General features: G+C 34.0%; 1 protein-coding gene across 3 annotated transcripts in view; it reads right to left on the minus strand.

Moving 5' to 3' along the window:
• STRN3 (striatin 3) overlaps positions 1-15651 on the minus strand; it is a 59983-nt gene that overhangs the window by 23191 nt on the left and 21141 nt on the right. For 2 of the 3 annotated variants that reach the window (XM_082761578.1, XM_082761579.1), the window contains exons 3-7: positions 11647-11720; positions 10262-10343; positions 9785-9964; positions 9221-9353; positions 8031-8172 (exon numbers count right to left, since the gene is read on the minus strand). In XM_082761578.1, the coding sequence (XP_082617704.1) occupies positions 8031-8172; positions 9221-9353; positions 9785-9964; positions 10262-10343; positions 11647-11720 (611 nt within the window). Of the gene's footprint in view, positions 1-2456; positions 2568-8030; positions 8173-9220; positions 9354-9784; positions 9965-10261; positions 10344-11646; positions 11721-15651 lie in introns of all 3 variants that reach the window. The other variant, XM_082761577.1, reaches the window with a different exon arrangement.

Genomic DNA, 15651 nt, shown 5'->3' on the forward strand with positions numbered 1-15651 from the left:
AGAATGAAAGTTATCGTATACCTGGGCCAGGGCCACATAGATCCTGTCATGAATTAAGCAGTCTAAATGTATATTATGGGATAGTTACCAGATGCTGGTCCAGTAAAATCCATTAGAATGTCTGCCCTCAAAACACTGCAAGGCAACATGTCCCACCCTAAACACCTGCTTTTATTGTGTATGGAAGTTATTCTGTTCTATTACCTCAGTGATTTAAAGGTCAATTTTAAATTAGAAATTACTATAAGAATCCCACAAACCAACCTGTAAGACTACTAATATAAGCTCACAGATTCCCAAAATAAAATTAAAATAAACTATAAAAAAATAAATAAATAAACTAAACCACAACCAAAACATTAAACAGTGATTTGTATCACCTCACAGCACTGTGACGCATAGTTGTCTCCTAATTATTTCCCTTATGCAAACATATCCAAGTTTCAAAATGACTTTAGATGAAGAAAATACTTAAGTTTTGACAGAGGAACACACATTGTCTAAAGACAATACAAGTCAAATAATAACCGATGACAACCATGTCATAATTCATGGTGCAAAATTTCGTGTGTTACTCTTTCTAGCAACTGCAGGAAAGCAGAATGAAAGAAACATGTTAACCTTTTCAGTTTTGCAATTGAACACTTCAAATGGAATAACTACTACTTAATCTAAGTGATTGTCTAACAACTTAATCAGCACTCTTGACCACTAAAACATCATTTTTTCTAGTGGGTGAGGATAATGCTCCTCTTCTAGAAGCTGTAAGAGTGCTACAAATTGGGAAAATAAAATGATTGTGAAAATTCTTAATTGCATAGCAGCCAAGAAAGTAACAAGTGCAGGAAAGAAACTTTTTATACAAGCCCAAATAATATCTACAAAACAAATAGGGAGACCTGGACATGGCTTTTTGTTCTATTTATACTCCTACAGCAACACTACTTGTCACTGTTTTAGAACTGCTCACCTTGCAGAAGCTAGAAAACGCTACCTGGTATGGTGGGTATGAAGAGGATAGAATCCAAAACATAGTTTTGAGAACTTTCACTATGAGATGATACCAAAGAAACAAACATTTTAAGAGACATAAAAAAAATCCCCTAAATACTTTCCTGCCCATAAATCAAAACATTTGCTGCTATTATGCAGCCACTGCATGACATAGTCTAAAATGTGGAATTTACATTCCAACAGTCTAACAGGATAAGTTCATGAATAAAAATTCAAATAAAAGGTACATTTTAATATTAATAGGGTTCTAACCTTACAAAATATTTCATGTGAACTCGATTGTTCACTTGAATGCTTATTTACATGTTAAATGAGCATTATCATCCAGATTACTAACATATATTCTAAAAATCAAACCAAAGACTGAATAAAACTATCTTTATACTACAGCAAAAAAATATTTATGTGCACCCACCTGTATGCATGCATGAGAGTCATGCAAAACTGCTGAAAAACAACATACACCAACTGAATTTTGTTAGAACTTAAAGTAATCTCAAATCTTAACAAATTAGAGAATTCTTTATGAAGTGTTATATTTTAATTACCACCTGATTTAGTTAGTACATATTCATGTAATTTTTATTTTTTTTTTCTTCAAACACAGGCTTCATTTTTTCTTTTAACTAAATATAGCTAGAAACTGTAATAATATACTTCCAAAATAAGAAACCTGCTAGCAAGGGAGCCTATCTACGCTAATTTAATAACGTTTTGCCCACTAATAACATTTTTGAGCTGATGGTAAAAGTTAAAAATGATTTTTAATATGTAGTTAATGTTGGAAGTCTAGTTTAACATAGTTCAAAAAGGACAGCCAGTCTGAAAACTCTTAAAGAGTAAAGAAGCATTAACTAAAACGTGTCAACTGCACAGAACAGTGAAGGACACCATAAAATAAAGATTATATAATAAACAAAGCTGCAAGAGAACTTAATCAAATTACAGGCTTTTTTTTTTCTTCCATTCTCATCTTGCCTTAGATTGTGAAAGTAATTAGAAAACCATAAACAGCAATTATAGCTTGATTCAAGCTCATGATTAAAAAAAAAAACACCACAACACCCAAAATAGTAGTACATTATTTCATTTTAAGAAGTGGAGAAAGCTTAGATTTTCTTTCAGAAATCTTTCTGGAGTAGAAACGCCCCTAAAATGTAAATTGTTCACTATTTCTGTTCTCCCATTACAAAGCAGTTCTCTTTTACCTACTTAAGTTTCTGTGTTCTCAAGACATTCGTCCCATCTAGTAAATGGCTGGAGATACAGGTTTCAACATTCACATTGAGCAGTTAGAAAGTTAAAGTTGGTTGCCCCCGTTACAGAAAACAATGTTTAATGGAAATAAATAAACGAAACAGAACTCATGAAGAAAAAAAAAAAGTCTTCTATATAGATAAGCAAAAAAGCGTTGCATTACAAGATTCAGAATCTGCACTTACTCTTTACCCCTTTCTTCCCCTTTCGTTCCTTCTTGTACTGTTCCTTCAGTTTACTTATTAGTCCCTGGTCTACATCCCAAACCTCAGCAGTTGGGGACAGGTCATCTTTGTCTACATGCAGCATATTATTAAAAGAAAAAAAACAGCAATTGGCAATGCAAGCTGTTGGCGATTTACTATAATAGCTGTATAAGAGCATCAATAAAAGTTCGTAATAAATCTTTAAAGGTGCAGTCTCAGTTTAAAGTTTACAAAACACTAAATCTTGCTTCAGTTTTCCAAGGCACTGCTTAATATCAGTTATATTTTTGAAAATTGTATGTTAATTTGTTACTAAGGAGCAAACAAATTAAGCTTCATAAGAAACTTCATGTTACATACTTCAAAATACACAAAAATTAGTTGGTGCTCAGAAACAATTACTGCATCTCTACAAAGACAGTGTTAAGAAATTATTCAGCCAGTATTGAATAAGCAAATGAAAGTAATCATGCTGTATTACTCATGAAAATGCAAGCTGAGTAAGTCAGTGCCAATTTATGAAGACCACCATGCATCCTCTCGCACTCATTCTACATGCACAAGAAACCTTGATCCTACATATAACAAGGGGAACAAGCCTATAAATACAGCACTTCACATGAAGATGGATAAAATTAATTCACAAATGTGAATAAATTGCATTTAAATAAAATAAATTTAAATAAATTGCATATAAAATGCATTATAATTACTAGAAAATACCACATTCCACAGTTATTTTAGAATATTTGTCTTTTTCCATTTGACAAAATAGTTGATATTCATTTATTAATTTACATTACTTATTACCCACAAAAAGTCAAGTCTCCACCTTTCTAAATTATCTCAAACATTTCTGGAAACACTAAATGAGGAAAAGCATAAAGGTGTTTCTAAGATAGATGTAATATTTGCAGAAGGACTTTATCTAAAGAACAACCATGCATCAACCCAATTTGGCTTACACACTAGCCAAGCTTACACTCACAAAAGATATTAGACAAAATAATAAAACTAGGTTCCTCAGTTCCCAACTTCCAGTTATGCCTACAATATCAATGTCTCCATAAAACTGTAATTTTTGATATTATAGCTATTTGAATCATAGAAGTATGCAAGAGAAGCTGTATACAGGAAAGAAAAAAACAAGCATTAGGAAGCAAAACAAACTAACTGACCTTGGTTTTATAAAGTACAAATGTTTCAAGACAAAACATGACAAATAATGGGAAAATATTCTAGGATACTGATGCATCTACCAAAAGACCATCATTCAGATAGGGCAGATCAATGACAAAGAAATAGCCTTGATCAAAGAGGTAGAATACAGGACTGGCAAGAGGTGAGAAGGCAACAAGCTGAATACAACGTGGAAGTCTCTAGAACTGTGCACAAAGAACTGTGGAGAAGGAAATGGAATAATTACCTCTTATACCAAACCACAGCTACAACTACCAAACTGCAAACAGAAAGACCTCAATCTTTATGAGTACATGGTCAAAATACTGACAGAAAAATACTGCTTATTCAGGAAATATAAGAAGTACAGAAACATGCCAGAGGATGTCCCTAAAAAAGAGGAAGGAAATCAGAAAAGCATGCAAACAAAAACAAACAAAAACACATGGGAAAAACAAAGAAAATTCAGTGGAAGAGGGAAAAAAAATCTACAGCAACATTAACAGAAGGAAAACAATTAGGCAGGTTGAAACACTGCAGAGAAGGATTTGAGAATTAAATTGAACCAGAAGCAAAACATATGTAACAAAGATGTAATGCTGTCACAAAATGCACAACATTCTGCTATGTTTTAAAAAGTGTGATGTATTAAACCAGGAATACAAATAATTCAGTGATGGTGCTGACAAAATTGAAGCAATATCCCTAGTCTGCACCACACTGAAAGTTTAGAAAATGTCTGAAGATCAAGAAAAAAAAAAGTGAGTAATCAAAAAATTTAAAGGAACTGGGCTCATTCAGAGAGCAGGAAAAACTAATGTCTGCAGGCATTAATACTTCAAAACAATGTCATTGGCTACTGAAATGTAGGTCAGAAATAGAAAACTAGTTAAAATACTACCTCAGATTAATCAGCAAAGCTCTGAAATTAATTTCAAAGAAGATTCTAAGGAAAATATTAAAGTATTTCTCTCAGTAATGCCTGCATATTTCAGAACAAAGTAACATAACTAGACTCTTCCATAAATCTCCTCTAGTACTGAACTTCCTCAAATTGCCTGTGGTGGTTTTAATTCATACTAAATTGACACGAGGACTGTGCAGAAGATCCAGGATGACTACTAGTCAATACCATTTAATGGAGAAAAAATTGAAGAGGAAAAAGAAATCCTATTTTAAAAAATGACCCAGGAGACTCTGAATTCCAGTCACTCTGCCACCCAGAATTCTGGGCACAGGCGGTAATTCTCCGAGTCATGCTCCACCAGGGAACAGAATTTCTGTGTTGCATAGAGAAAAAAAAAAATCAGTGAACAAGGTAAACAAAAATCACAAGTAGGATAAAAAGACTACATGATACATAACATTTGTAATACCTGACATACTATGCAACAACACCTAACATCTCTTTTATTCGTGTTTGCTCAAGGGAACAGAACTTACATATGCAGCTTTTTCTTGATACTGTTTCACCACAAAGCATTTCTAAATTTTTAATCTGGAAACATACATTCATTTTTGAATGTGCTGTATACATTAATATTTTAATATCACTTGAATTTTCTCATCTTTCAGTATTTTGAAGATGAACTGCTCCTAATAACATGTCACATTTCGTAAGATTTTATATCACAATACCTGAAAAAAACTTAAGACTCCAAGTATATTAAATGAGGTATTCATAAAAGAGAGTGTGCTCATAAGAAGCTGTATTATACGAAGAAAAAAACAACTTCCACACTCGGTGTCTGGCTGCTTTTCAGAAGTCTCTAATAGCACAAATATCAAATTTGTGATGAAAAATTTTAGCATACTTGGAGTTATTTGCAAGTAGTACTTGGATAATTAAGCTTTGAAAGTAACAATAAAGCAAGACTGGGCAATAGGTCTAGAGTCTAAACATCAGAAGTTTGATTTGCGTGTATTAAATGAATGCATAAAGAAAACATTGGTTCTTTACATTTTTATCAGAGAGCCCAAATCCTCACAAGAGTAAGAAATGATAGGGCGATGCCACTGACAGGGAAGAGTGAAACAGGAAGAAAAAAGCTGAGAATAGAAGTGAGCAACTATTCACATTCCGAAAGAGAAGAATGAATCGTAACTGAAATACTAAAATTGGTGGTTGGTACAATTGTTTAGAAAGGAATGACAAGTATTTATTTCAATGAAGTTCTAATAAATGAATAAATAAATCTATGGATTAGCCTTGAGATTTCAAATAATACCAGTTTCATAGAGTTCAAAATAATTGGACAGGCTGTAATAGGGATAGGTTCAGGCAACCTATCATTTTTAGAAGGCATTCAAGTGCAACAGCACTTGAAGTGTTTTGATAGATAATAAAAACATAGTCTTTAAGTGTTTCAAATTTGCACAGTGATCTTTAAAGAAGCGACAGAATCCCAAGACCTGATAGACTGTATCATTAAGCAGCTGTTAAAGGAAATAACAGCTGTATTAAAATCACTGACATGCAGTTACAAGCAAGTCTTCTGATTCACTTAAATAGTGAGTTAGTACAAACTATAAAACTTATGGATTTTTTTAATGGGGCAAAATGTAGAATATGTCCTTTTTAAGATGGAAGTAGGTTTATGTGCATTTCCTCCTTCCCTGCCTCAGACTTGAGGGGTTTGATAGCAACAGAATTATTGTGGTTAAACTAGTCAGAAAAAAGCTGTCACAAGTGCCCACGAACTCCTGAAATGCTCTGCCTTGCTTCCTGTGGGTTCACTTACACTATAATAAAAGACACTTCACAACTGCTCTCTGAAAAGCACTGTGGGTCAATTTGATTTTTAAATAGGTTTCTTTTATTTATTTAAAGTTTGGGACAGCAATTCAACTCCTTGAAAACAAGCTGGAAAATTTTTGTCTTGCAATGTCAGCATTTCTACTAAATTAGAACCCCAGCACTCTGGGTATCTGACTAAAAACGACAGAGATATAACAGGCTTGGAAAGCAGATACTTGGAACTGAAATGGACAAACTAGTATACTAAATTTCAGCAGTATGCTGTGACAAAATCAATAACTCTTTTCATGAATTAAGGCATCAAGTCATCTTTCCTTCTATATACAACAGCGGTGAGACTAATTCTAGAACCAGAACTTCCTGCAACATTCAATATTTAAAGGGAAGTTGCAAATTCAATCAGAACCTTTGCTTCACGGCCTACTCAGGAATCTGCCCTCTTGGCTAAATAAAAAGATGACTAAAAAACTACTCAAAAAACATAGCCTTCAAAGGGGAACAACACCAGCCAACTACAACACTTCTAAATCTAGGTAGTTATTACCAAAACGAAAGGTTAGTTTACCTGGCTTCATCTTCTAGCTAGAAATTAGAGCTTAAAAAAAAATAAATTAAAGGTGACTAACACTGATACTAATTTCCAAGACAGAACACTTACTAATCCTTGGTACCTGCATAATCCAGATTAGATGTGTCAGTATTTTGATTTCTGTATGTGTTTATATTTCACAAGTACAACAAATTCACTGTCTCAATAGCATAAAATGGTCAAATAGGAGAATCTAGTGGCACTTCTTGGCTGTACAGTTAGAGACTTAGAGCATGAAATGACAAAATTGTTTATGACAGATCAGAAACTGTCAATTCCCCATTGCAGGACAAATGTGAATGACTGTTCTTTACTAATTCTTTTTCCAACCCAAGTTTTCTCCCTCTTTCAGTTTCTTCTTTTGAAACGTGTAGGCTCTAAGAGTTCTGAAGAGTTTCTTCTGAAAGTTCTTAACTAATTTTGCTTTGTTTCACACTGAATCTGCTTAATTTTATTATGCACTCTAAATTAAAGTAAGTAAATAAAAAGTTGGGCCAGTATAAAAGGTTGTGGTTGGTTTTTGTTTGTTTTTGATTCTACTAATGGAAGTTACATTAGCAGTAACATCTAAAAAAGATCTCAGTCAAAAAATCTAAATACACCCATCTCCATTTTTGCAAGCACACCGAAGAAATTCATTTAACTTGAGAACAGAAACTTTAAAGCTCCCTATCAGAAAGAAACAAAAACTATCCAGATTTGAAAGCCAACTTAACTCAGTTATAGAAAAAAATATATATTCAGTACCCTAGTCCTCCCTATTCAAACGAGAAAATATATGTATTTGGGGGGAAATTCTCTGAAAATTAAACCAAAATGTTAAACATAACTAGAACTGAATTTCTGGCAACTGCAATAGTAAATAGATACGAAAATTTCAGCATCCAATATACTATTATATAATCACCAGTATCTGACCATCACAATCACCCACACATCCACACCACCTTAGCATAGACTGCAACACTAATATGATGTCACGAACAAGTTTTCCTTTATTTTGTACATTCTTTTGCTGGCATCTTACCCCACTCTGTTCCATCTCCTGAACTTCGGGCTTCTCCAGCTCCCTCACCATCTTCAGCTGTTACTAAAAAATCAAATTCTTTCAAAGCTTCTTCAGTATCAGGGTCATCTGTAAGGTCTGCAGCTAAACCTTCATTACCAATCTGAAAACAGATTAAAAAAACTTTGTGTTTGAACCATGAACCTTTTTCATACTCAAATATTTAACTTAGAAATTATATAGATTACTCTCACTGAAGACTTATTGCATAGGAAAACACTTTCCAACATAAAATGCAGAAAAAGATACTTAAATCTAATCAGAAGTAGAGCTGCTTACAATAAAAAAACAAAAAACAAAACAAAACAAAACAACAAAAAAAAAAAAACAGCACAGCCTAGTGATCATTAGAAGGGAAAAGAGCACTGACACAAAGTTCAGCAACAAACAAGTACATCCATGACTTTGTTTTTGATTTAAAAGGTCTCAACCAGAAACTGTTGTTGATTTTCTTGCAATATTAACAGATTTCTAGAGAAGCTTTATAACTCCCTGCTAAGGCATCATTGAAACATTTTCTTTCATTCTGCAGGTAAAGAAAATTTCCATGTGAGGCTGTGTTTCTCTAAGACTTGGGCAATATACTTTTGCATAAGGACACAATATTTACAAAGGTAAACAATCTTTCAGTTATTACTTTTTAATAAAAAACAAGCTTTGTCAAGAGTCAAAGTATAACTGCACTGTCTTCATAAATGCTTTAGTGATTTACTTACTAGATTATATGTTTATCAGACTACCTACTGCCCTAGAAGAAAAAAGATTTAACCAGTATTTTGATTTATCTATTTACCAGAAGTATAAATGAATATTAAAAGTGTGTAAAACCCTTCCTGACAAGTCAAGTTAGGAGATTGAGACTTGCATCAGGCTGAGCTAACGTTTCTAGCTTTTTATGAAAATTCAACACAGCCAAAGGCACCATCATACTGTGGAATTCTCTGCTGAGCAAAACATAATAAAACTGTCAGTACAGTGGTCCTAAATCAACCTCTTTGCATAAAGAAACCCTGGTGACAGGGAGAATCTTCTAGCACAGGAATAAAAAAACATGACATACTTATAACTGTCTGGGGGAAAAAAGGAAAAAGATTTCCCTTTTTAAAAAGACATTTATGCATACAAAGCAGTATTTTAAAAAAGTATTTTACTTTATGTTTCTTATTTATCCGGTGCTTTTCTTTTCCTTCTGCAATATCTTCTATCATGTCACTCTCCTCTTCTTCATCGCTATCATCTGCATTTTCTAAGAAGTTAAATGTTTCCAGAACATCACCAGAATTCCTAGAAAAATAAAAACATGAACAGGGAGACATTTACTTGCTCGAGAGATTTTAGAACATTAGTCAGATTAAATTAAATTGCTACCTGACTTAATAGCTTCAGAATTTTAAAACAAGCACAACAATGAATTGTTGCATGGATAAGTTTATATCACTATCCAATTGTTCACTCTGCAACACTCATCGGTATCTTTCCTTAAAATAATAAATTCCAAAGTGGTATTGAAGATAAATTTATGTCGTATAACTCTATATATTTTCTACACAAGACTTAGAATCAATTTTACTTAAGTTCAAAACCATTTGTAGTCAGGCTACACTCACAGGTTTCAGAGCCTTCAGAGTCTGAAATTCAATGTGAACTGACCAGTACGTTAAAATGACCATGTAGAATAAACTGTAACTTCATGCATTTCTCACCTCTTCACTTACCTTTTGATTTCCTGTCCCTTTTGTTTTGATGAAGGAGATTCACCCCCATTGAGAATCTGTTCTAAGTTCTTTGTCTCTACTGAACCATTTGTTTCTGAATTGGAGAGGCCAAGCAAAGACCTGACCCGCTGGGAGCGTACATCCAATATCGTATCTGTATAACCTACTTCCTGCAGATACCTATACACATTAACAGGAAAAAGAGCAAAGCACATTTGAGGGAAAAGGAAATAAATCAGTATCAACTCTTTCTGTAAAATGTATTATAGTGGCATTTATTTTAAAATAAACTTCTTCTCCATCCATCTCACATGGAAAAGCTCAATCTATATTGCTTAAAGGTCAAGCCTATAAACCCTGTATGACAAAATCATCTGCCCACCTCAATTACCCAGTATCAAAGAGTAAGCATATACACAGCTCATAAGACTTCAGAAAACAGTTTGAATACACCAATATTCCAACAACACTACTTACTGTCTTAGTAATTGTCTGCCTTGCTTCCAGGTCAGTTGGCTATTTTGAGGTACTGCAGGAACCTCCGTATCTTTGGTTTCTTCTGAAAGATAGTGTCATATTTAGTGGTTAGGGTTTTGTTTGTTTGTTTGTTTTTGTTTTGTTTTGTTTTTTAATTCAGCTTTTTACGAGACACCAGTGAAACTAAAAGCAAATCTTAAACCTGCATAGGGTGGCATCTATTTTAAAGCATTTTTTTTAAATTAAAATACCTTTTTCCTCCTTAATTATTTGTTAAAGAATAAAGCAAATAATTTAACAGAATTAAATGAGTTCACAAATTCTAATCCTCTACTTGGAATAAAGGAACTGAAGAAGTATTTAACATGGACACAGAAGAAAGTCGGGCCCCAACTGACTGAAGCTAAGAAATGTTAATGAGAGAAGTGCATCTCTTCCACAAAGCTGAGAGGATTAGAAAGTGACTTGGAAAACACTAAAGCAAAATACAGTTAAAAGAGTAGAAGAATAAAAGACAAAAATGAAGTTACACATTAGCATTTGGAGAAAACATGTCAAGTTTAACACAAATTCCATGAGCCTATCAACAAAAAATTTAGAACCCACTGCACCTACTATGGCAGAGACTATAAAGCATGGGACAAATTAAAGGCTTAAGAATTAATGTGACACTTCTGAAGCACACTACTAAAATACAGGCCAACAATGCCACTTTGCAGAAGACCTACATTTCAATAGAAGCCACATTCAATTCTGCTTATTAGTTAGTGCAATTATGAAAAATTCTCTATAAGCAATACTGTGAAGAGCAAAACTGTTATGATCAACTTCTTATCAGTGTCGTAAAATCACAAGCACTCCAGGGTGCAAAAAGGCAAGCTAATTTTTCCTCTTAGAACATTCTCCCTTCATTTAAGGGAAAAACATAGACTCAACATTTTCCAGGACAATACAGTATTTTTTTTTCCTCATACTTTAAAAACTATCATCCTATAACAGCATCAACACCAGAAGTATTTCTAGTATTTATTCTGCACTTATGCTTTCCTTCTAAATGGATGTCACACCGGTGTAAAACATTAAATCCTTCAACAAGAGATATCTAAGAAGAGAAGCAGCAGCTGATTAAGGAATTGTGCAACCATTTAAAACTTTCTTTGATTTTCAGAGCTGTTTCAGAAAAGAAAAGAAGAAAAAAGAAAAATTTCATTTTGATTTAGAGATAAAAATATTGACCCAACATAAAACCTTTCCAAGTATTTTCTCTATAATGTACTTGAATGGGGAAAAAATGAGTGAAAATTGCGATAAATAAAAAAAAAAAAATCTAGAACAATTTATGTAGAACAAATTATACTAAAGCAGGCTGTTGTCAGAAAAGTTACCTGATTCAAAAGTTGGCATTTTCAAGTCACCTTGGTTCAATTCTGTGCCATATTTTAATTTATGATATTTTGCCCTGGAAAAGCATGGAAATAATTAACAAATTGGCATACAATACTTTTATCAACTCAAAATATTTTACTATTCCCTTTTAAAACAACCATGTTAACATAACACCACTAATCAAAATAAAGCTGTTGTGATCATTACAGTAACATACAATTCTAGTCTTTCAAGATTGCAATTTTCAGATAACCTTTTCACAGTTAACTCATGATTACCAGACAATATATAGGTATTTAGTATGTTCTCCAATATATGTATTTTTAGTTTTTATTAACAACAAACAAACTAAACAACAAATACCGTACATTAACTGCCACAAGAACCTTCAGAAAACCAGTAGCTTCAATTATTTATCAGGGATAATTTCATCACTTGTCACAGTTAATCAATCATCCTATGATGAATGAATGTCACATTTGGGATCCCTGCCTATTTGCCACCTTCAATTTCCTTTTCAATTTTTCTCCTGCCCTGCCTTGGCACAACAGGTATTTTTCCCCCATGCTAACCTTCCTTATCACAGATTCTCTTACTGTTTTTCTCTTCTTCACCGACTTAAAGCTTTGCTTCCTATGCTGCTCAATCCACCTATGCAAGCATGCCTCACTGCTTCTTATCTCCTGATCTCTCAGCCCTTTGATCTTTGCTTTTACATTATTTTTTAAAAATCACTTGGTGATGCTTTTCCACACAGGAATGCGTGAGACTTCCAAATCACGTTCTACGTGCAGGGTGCCTACCACAAGTCTTCAAGTCCCTTTACCTCCAAGAATATTACATGCACAGTAATATGTCTGAACTCTTTGCTTCATAAATCCCCTAAAAAAAAAAATCTTAAAATCTCAGGAAAAAAGATCTAGATGTGAAAAAACTCTGGTAGAAAGTTATCAGCCACATTAAAAAAAAAAAGTTTCTATTCACGTATAGAGAAATACAGCTATCTTTATACTTCTAAATTTAGCATTTGACTCAAGTTTTCAAAGTAAGTGAACCACATCCAGTTCCCACCAATTTTAAAGACTACTCCCAAATATGAAGACACTAAAGCTTCCTGAGAAAAGATACACACTGAAATGTGCTAGACAAAACCAAGGATTCCCAACAAATTTTCTTTTTGAATGACTGAGCAACTGCTAGTTTTTTTTTTTTTTTTCCAAATTCAAGTTCTTCTCAAATGCTGCCTGACATAATGGATAGTATAGGAGACTTCCTTCTAAATTACGTAAGTTTCTGACAGAACTGCAGGCAATTAGGAGCAGTCTCATTAACAAACTATCAGTAGATGGCACTATTGACCCTTGGTAGCAAGAAAATCCTGCATTTCCTAGCAATTACACTGCAACTGAAAAATTGTATGGTTCCTGAAGAGGCAGTACATGAGTGACCTGAATTTGACTGACTGCCAATTAAATACAAACGCAACTTTGAATTTATTAGTTAGAACACATTTCATCCATCCACTAGTAAGGCTGTCAACACTAGGTGCTCTCTCCAAACTGAGAGACTAAGCTTTGTTCCACATTGCAATAGGGTAATGTACCACCAGGCTTTTCAGATAATGTGTACAGACTATGATCTGTGTGTCCTAGAAAGTACTGTACATGAAAATAAGAAATTTTGAAGATCAATATAGCAGAACAAATGTCTACTCCCAACTCATACCTGAAGTCAACAAAGCACTGTAATTAAAAATCCAACCTAAATTTATTAAATTCAGAGCCATTGTCAATACTATTTATGAGGAGTTGGTCCATTTTGGAGCTTCAGTTTCAAAGCACAGCTAAAATTCTGCTCTGTTCGTTACAAAAGATAATGAGGTATTTGATCTAAAAATATACCAATGACTACCCACTACAAATAAGCCAAAATATTGCTGCACATAATGAGATCAATTAAGTCTTTCACAACAGATTTGATACTCAACTTCAGTTTTATAGTAAGAAAGTCCCCTCCATATTTTCCATACAAACAAGGCTAAATCATTACGTATCTTAAAAATCACTAAAAAGCTGCATTGTTGTTCATGAGTCAGTGACATTAATCCCCACCCCACACCACACAATAATTGAATTCTCCAAGAGGCATCTTTTGAGTATTGCCTTGCTATTCTTTTAAGGCTAGGTTTCCGTGAGTGAAGAAATTAAGAGAAGAATGCCTGTAAAGTGGATTTAACTGCTTGCTGCTATTTAGCTGTTGAATTCTACCACTCAATTGCAAGGAAACAAACCAACTCAAATCCAAACACCAGCAAGTCAAAATATAGGTAGTTTTTATCATCTCCTGAAGTCTTTTCAATTTAAGCACATTACTGAAGTTTAGAGCACAGTGGCTCAGAATATGAGCCACATAAAGTCTAGCTATAACCATAGAGCACTGTAAAGACATATAGACTAGCTAGAAACACACACATACAATCATCTAGGGCATGGTTTTGTTACCAAAAAATAAAAGCCACAAAGAACTGACCCTAAATATTCAAGGAAGTTGAAATAACAAGCACCATTTAACGTCTCTAAAACATTACCACACCTGTTATATACTTAAAAATAAAAAACAGAAATATCAAACTATTTTGTGAATACTACTGCATTTTATTGAACTTTACATACTGATGTCCTGTTCCATGCCCTTTGTCTGAAAAACCATGATATTCATCATGATGTGAACGAGTATTTTTTTCCAGACTCCCTATAATCTGACATTCCACTGCCTAAAACTCTCTGACAGCATTGGGGAGTTAGCATTAGAAGAGGAGGAAAAAGGCTTGGAGGGAAAATCAGGTGCAATACCAATCTCCAGTGATCTTCAGATCAGAATTTTCCAATTTATTTATTTTATTTATTTATTTTTTAATCTTGGGGCTTGTCATTAGTTGGGGTCCACCATGCAGAACACCAATGGCAAGAAAATAAAATAACCCCTATCATCTTGAACTCCTCATTCAGTGCAACAACAAAGACTAACTGTATCATTCAAGAATGACAGTGTAACAAGTTAGTACTTGTTTGCTTTCCTTAGTCAATCCATCATACCTCAGCAATTAGATCTCCTCCAACTACTGAGCATGAGTAGCAAAAAGTTACAGACAGCTTCCTCATTGCCTCCCACACATTGACCAATCAACCCTGGAGTTACAGTTCCTGTTTTTAGCAAATCTTCATGACATGTCTTTCTGGTTGGGACTTAAGCAAGGATTTTCCTCTTGAAAAGTATGCAGCATTGGCTCGTACCCAGCAACCACAAGAGCTAAAGTGAACTGTACATTTCTGTTCTGCTTCTGTTGTACACATGATTATAAATTTCTCATTCATCAGATGAATTTTGGAATGTCATGGCAAGTCAAACTATAAAGTTAGTTGCATTTCAAGGGAAAACATCAATGGGATTCCACCAATACCATTTATTTTCATATTCCGCGTTCTGTTGTATGATGCTTTCACACACTGGCTGTAATTAACTGCCTTTGATTTATCTTATTAAGTAGATAATCCCCATGACCTTAAAATGGGCATTTGCAGAAAGTCTCCCTGTGCACCATTCAAAGAGGTTATCACTGCCCAAAAAACCAAACTGTTCTCCTTCAACTGTTCAATGTTCTTTTAATGGAAGAGTGCACTGCCCACCCAATACTGCACACTTCTCATCTGTCTCGAATCCAGAGTCACTTGCACATTACCTGTATGACTTCACAATATAGCTTTTAGTCTTAATACTGGTTGGAAAGCTTGAGTTCCGTTCTACCCTGAGAATAGGGCCATATAAAGTAGCTCCTTGGCACCTTATTACCTCACCCATGAACTAAAACACACAATGTGGTGGTATGACTTGCCATATAAACCCACACCATTTTCTGAAGTACACCTCTGTATTGCATGTTTCATTAAAAAGCATGTAGCCATCCTTGCCAAAACACTAACTTTTAAAAAGAGCCCAACTATTCA

This window comes from Aythya marila, assembly GCF_965140915.1.
Source record: "Aythya marila genome assembly, chromosome: 5".
Classification (NCBI taxonomy): Eukaryota; Metazoa; Chordata; class Aves; order Anseriformes; family Anatidae; genus Aythya; species Aythya marila.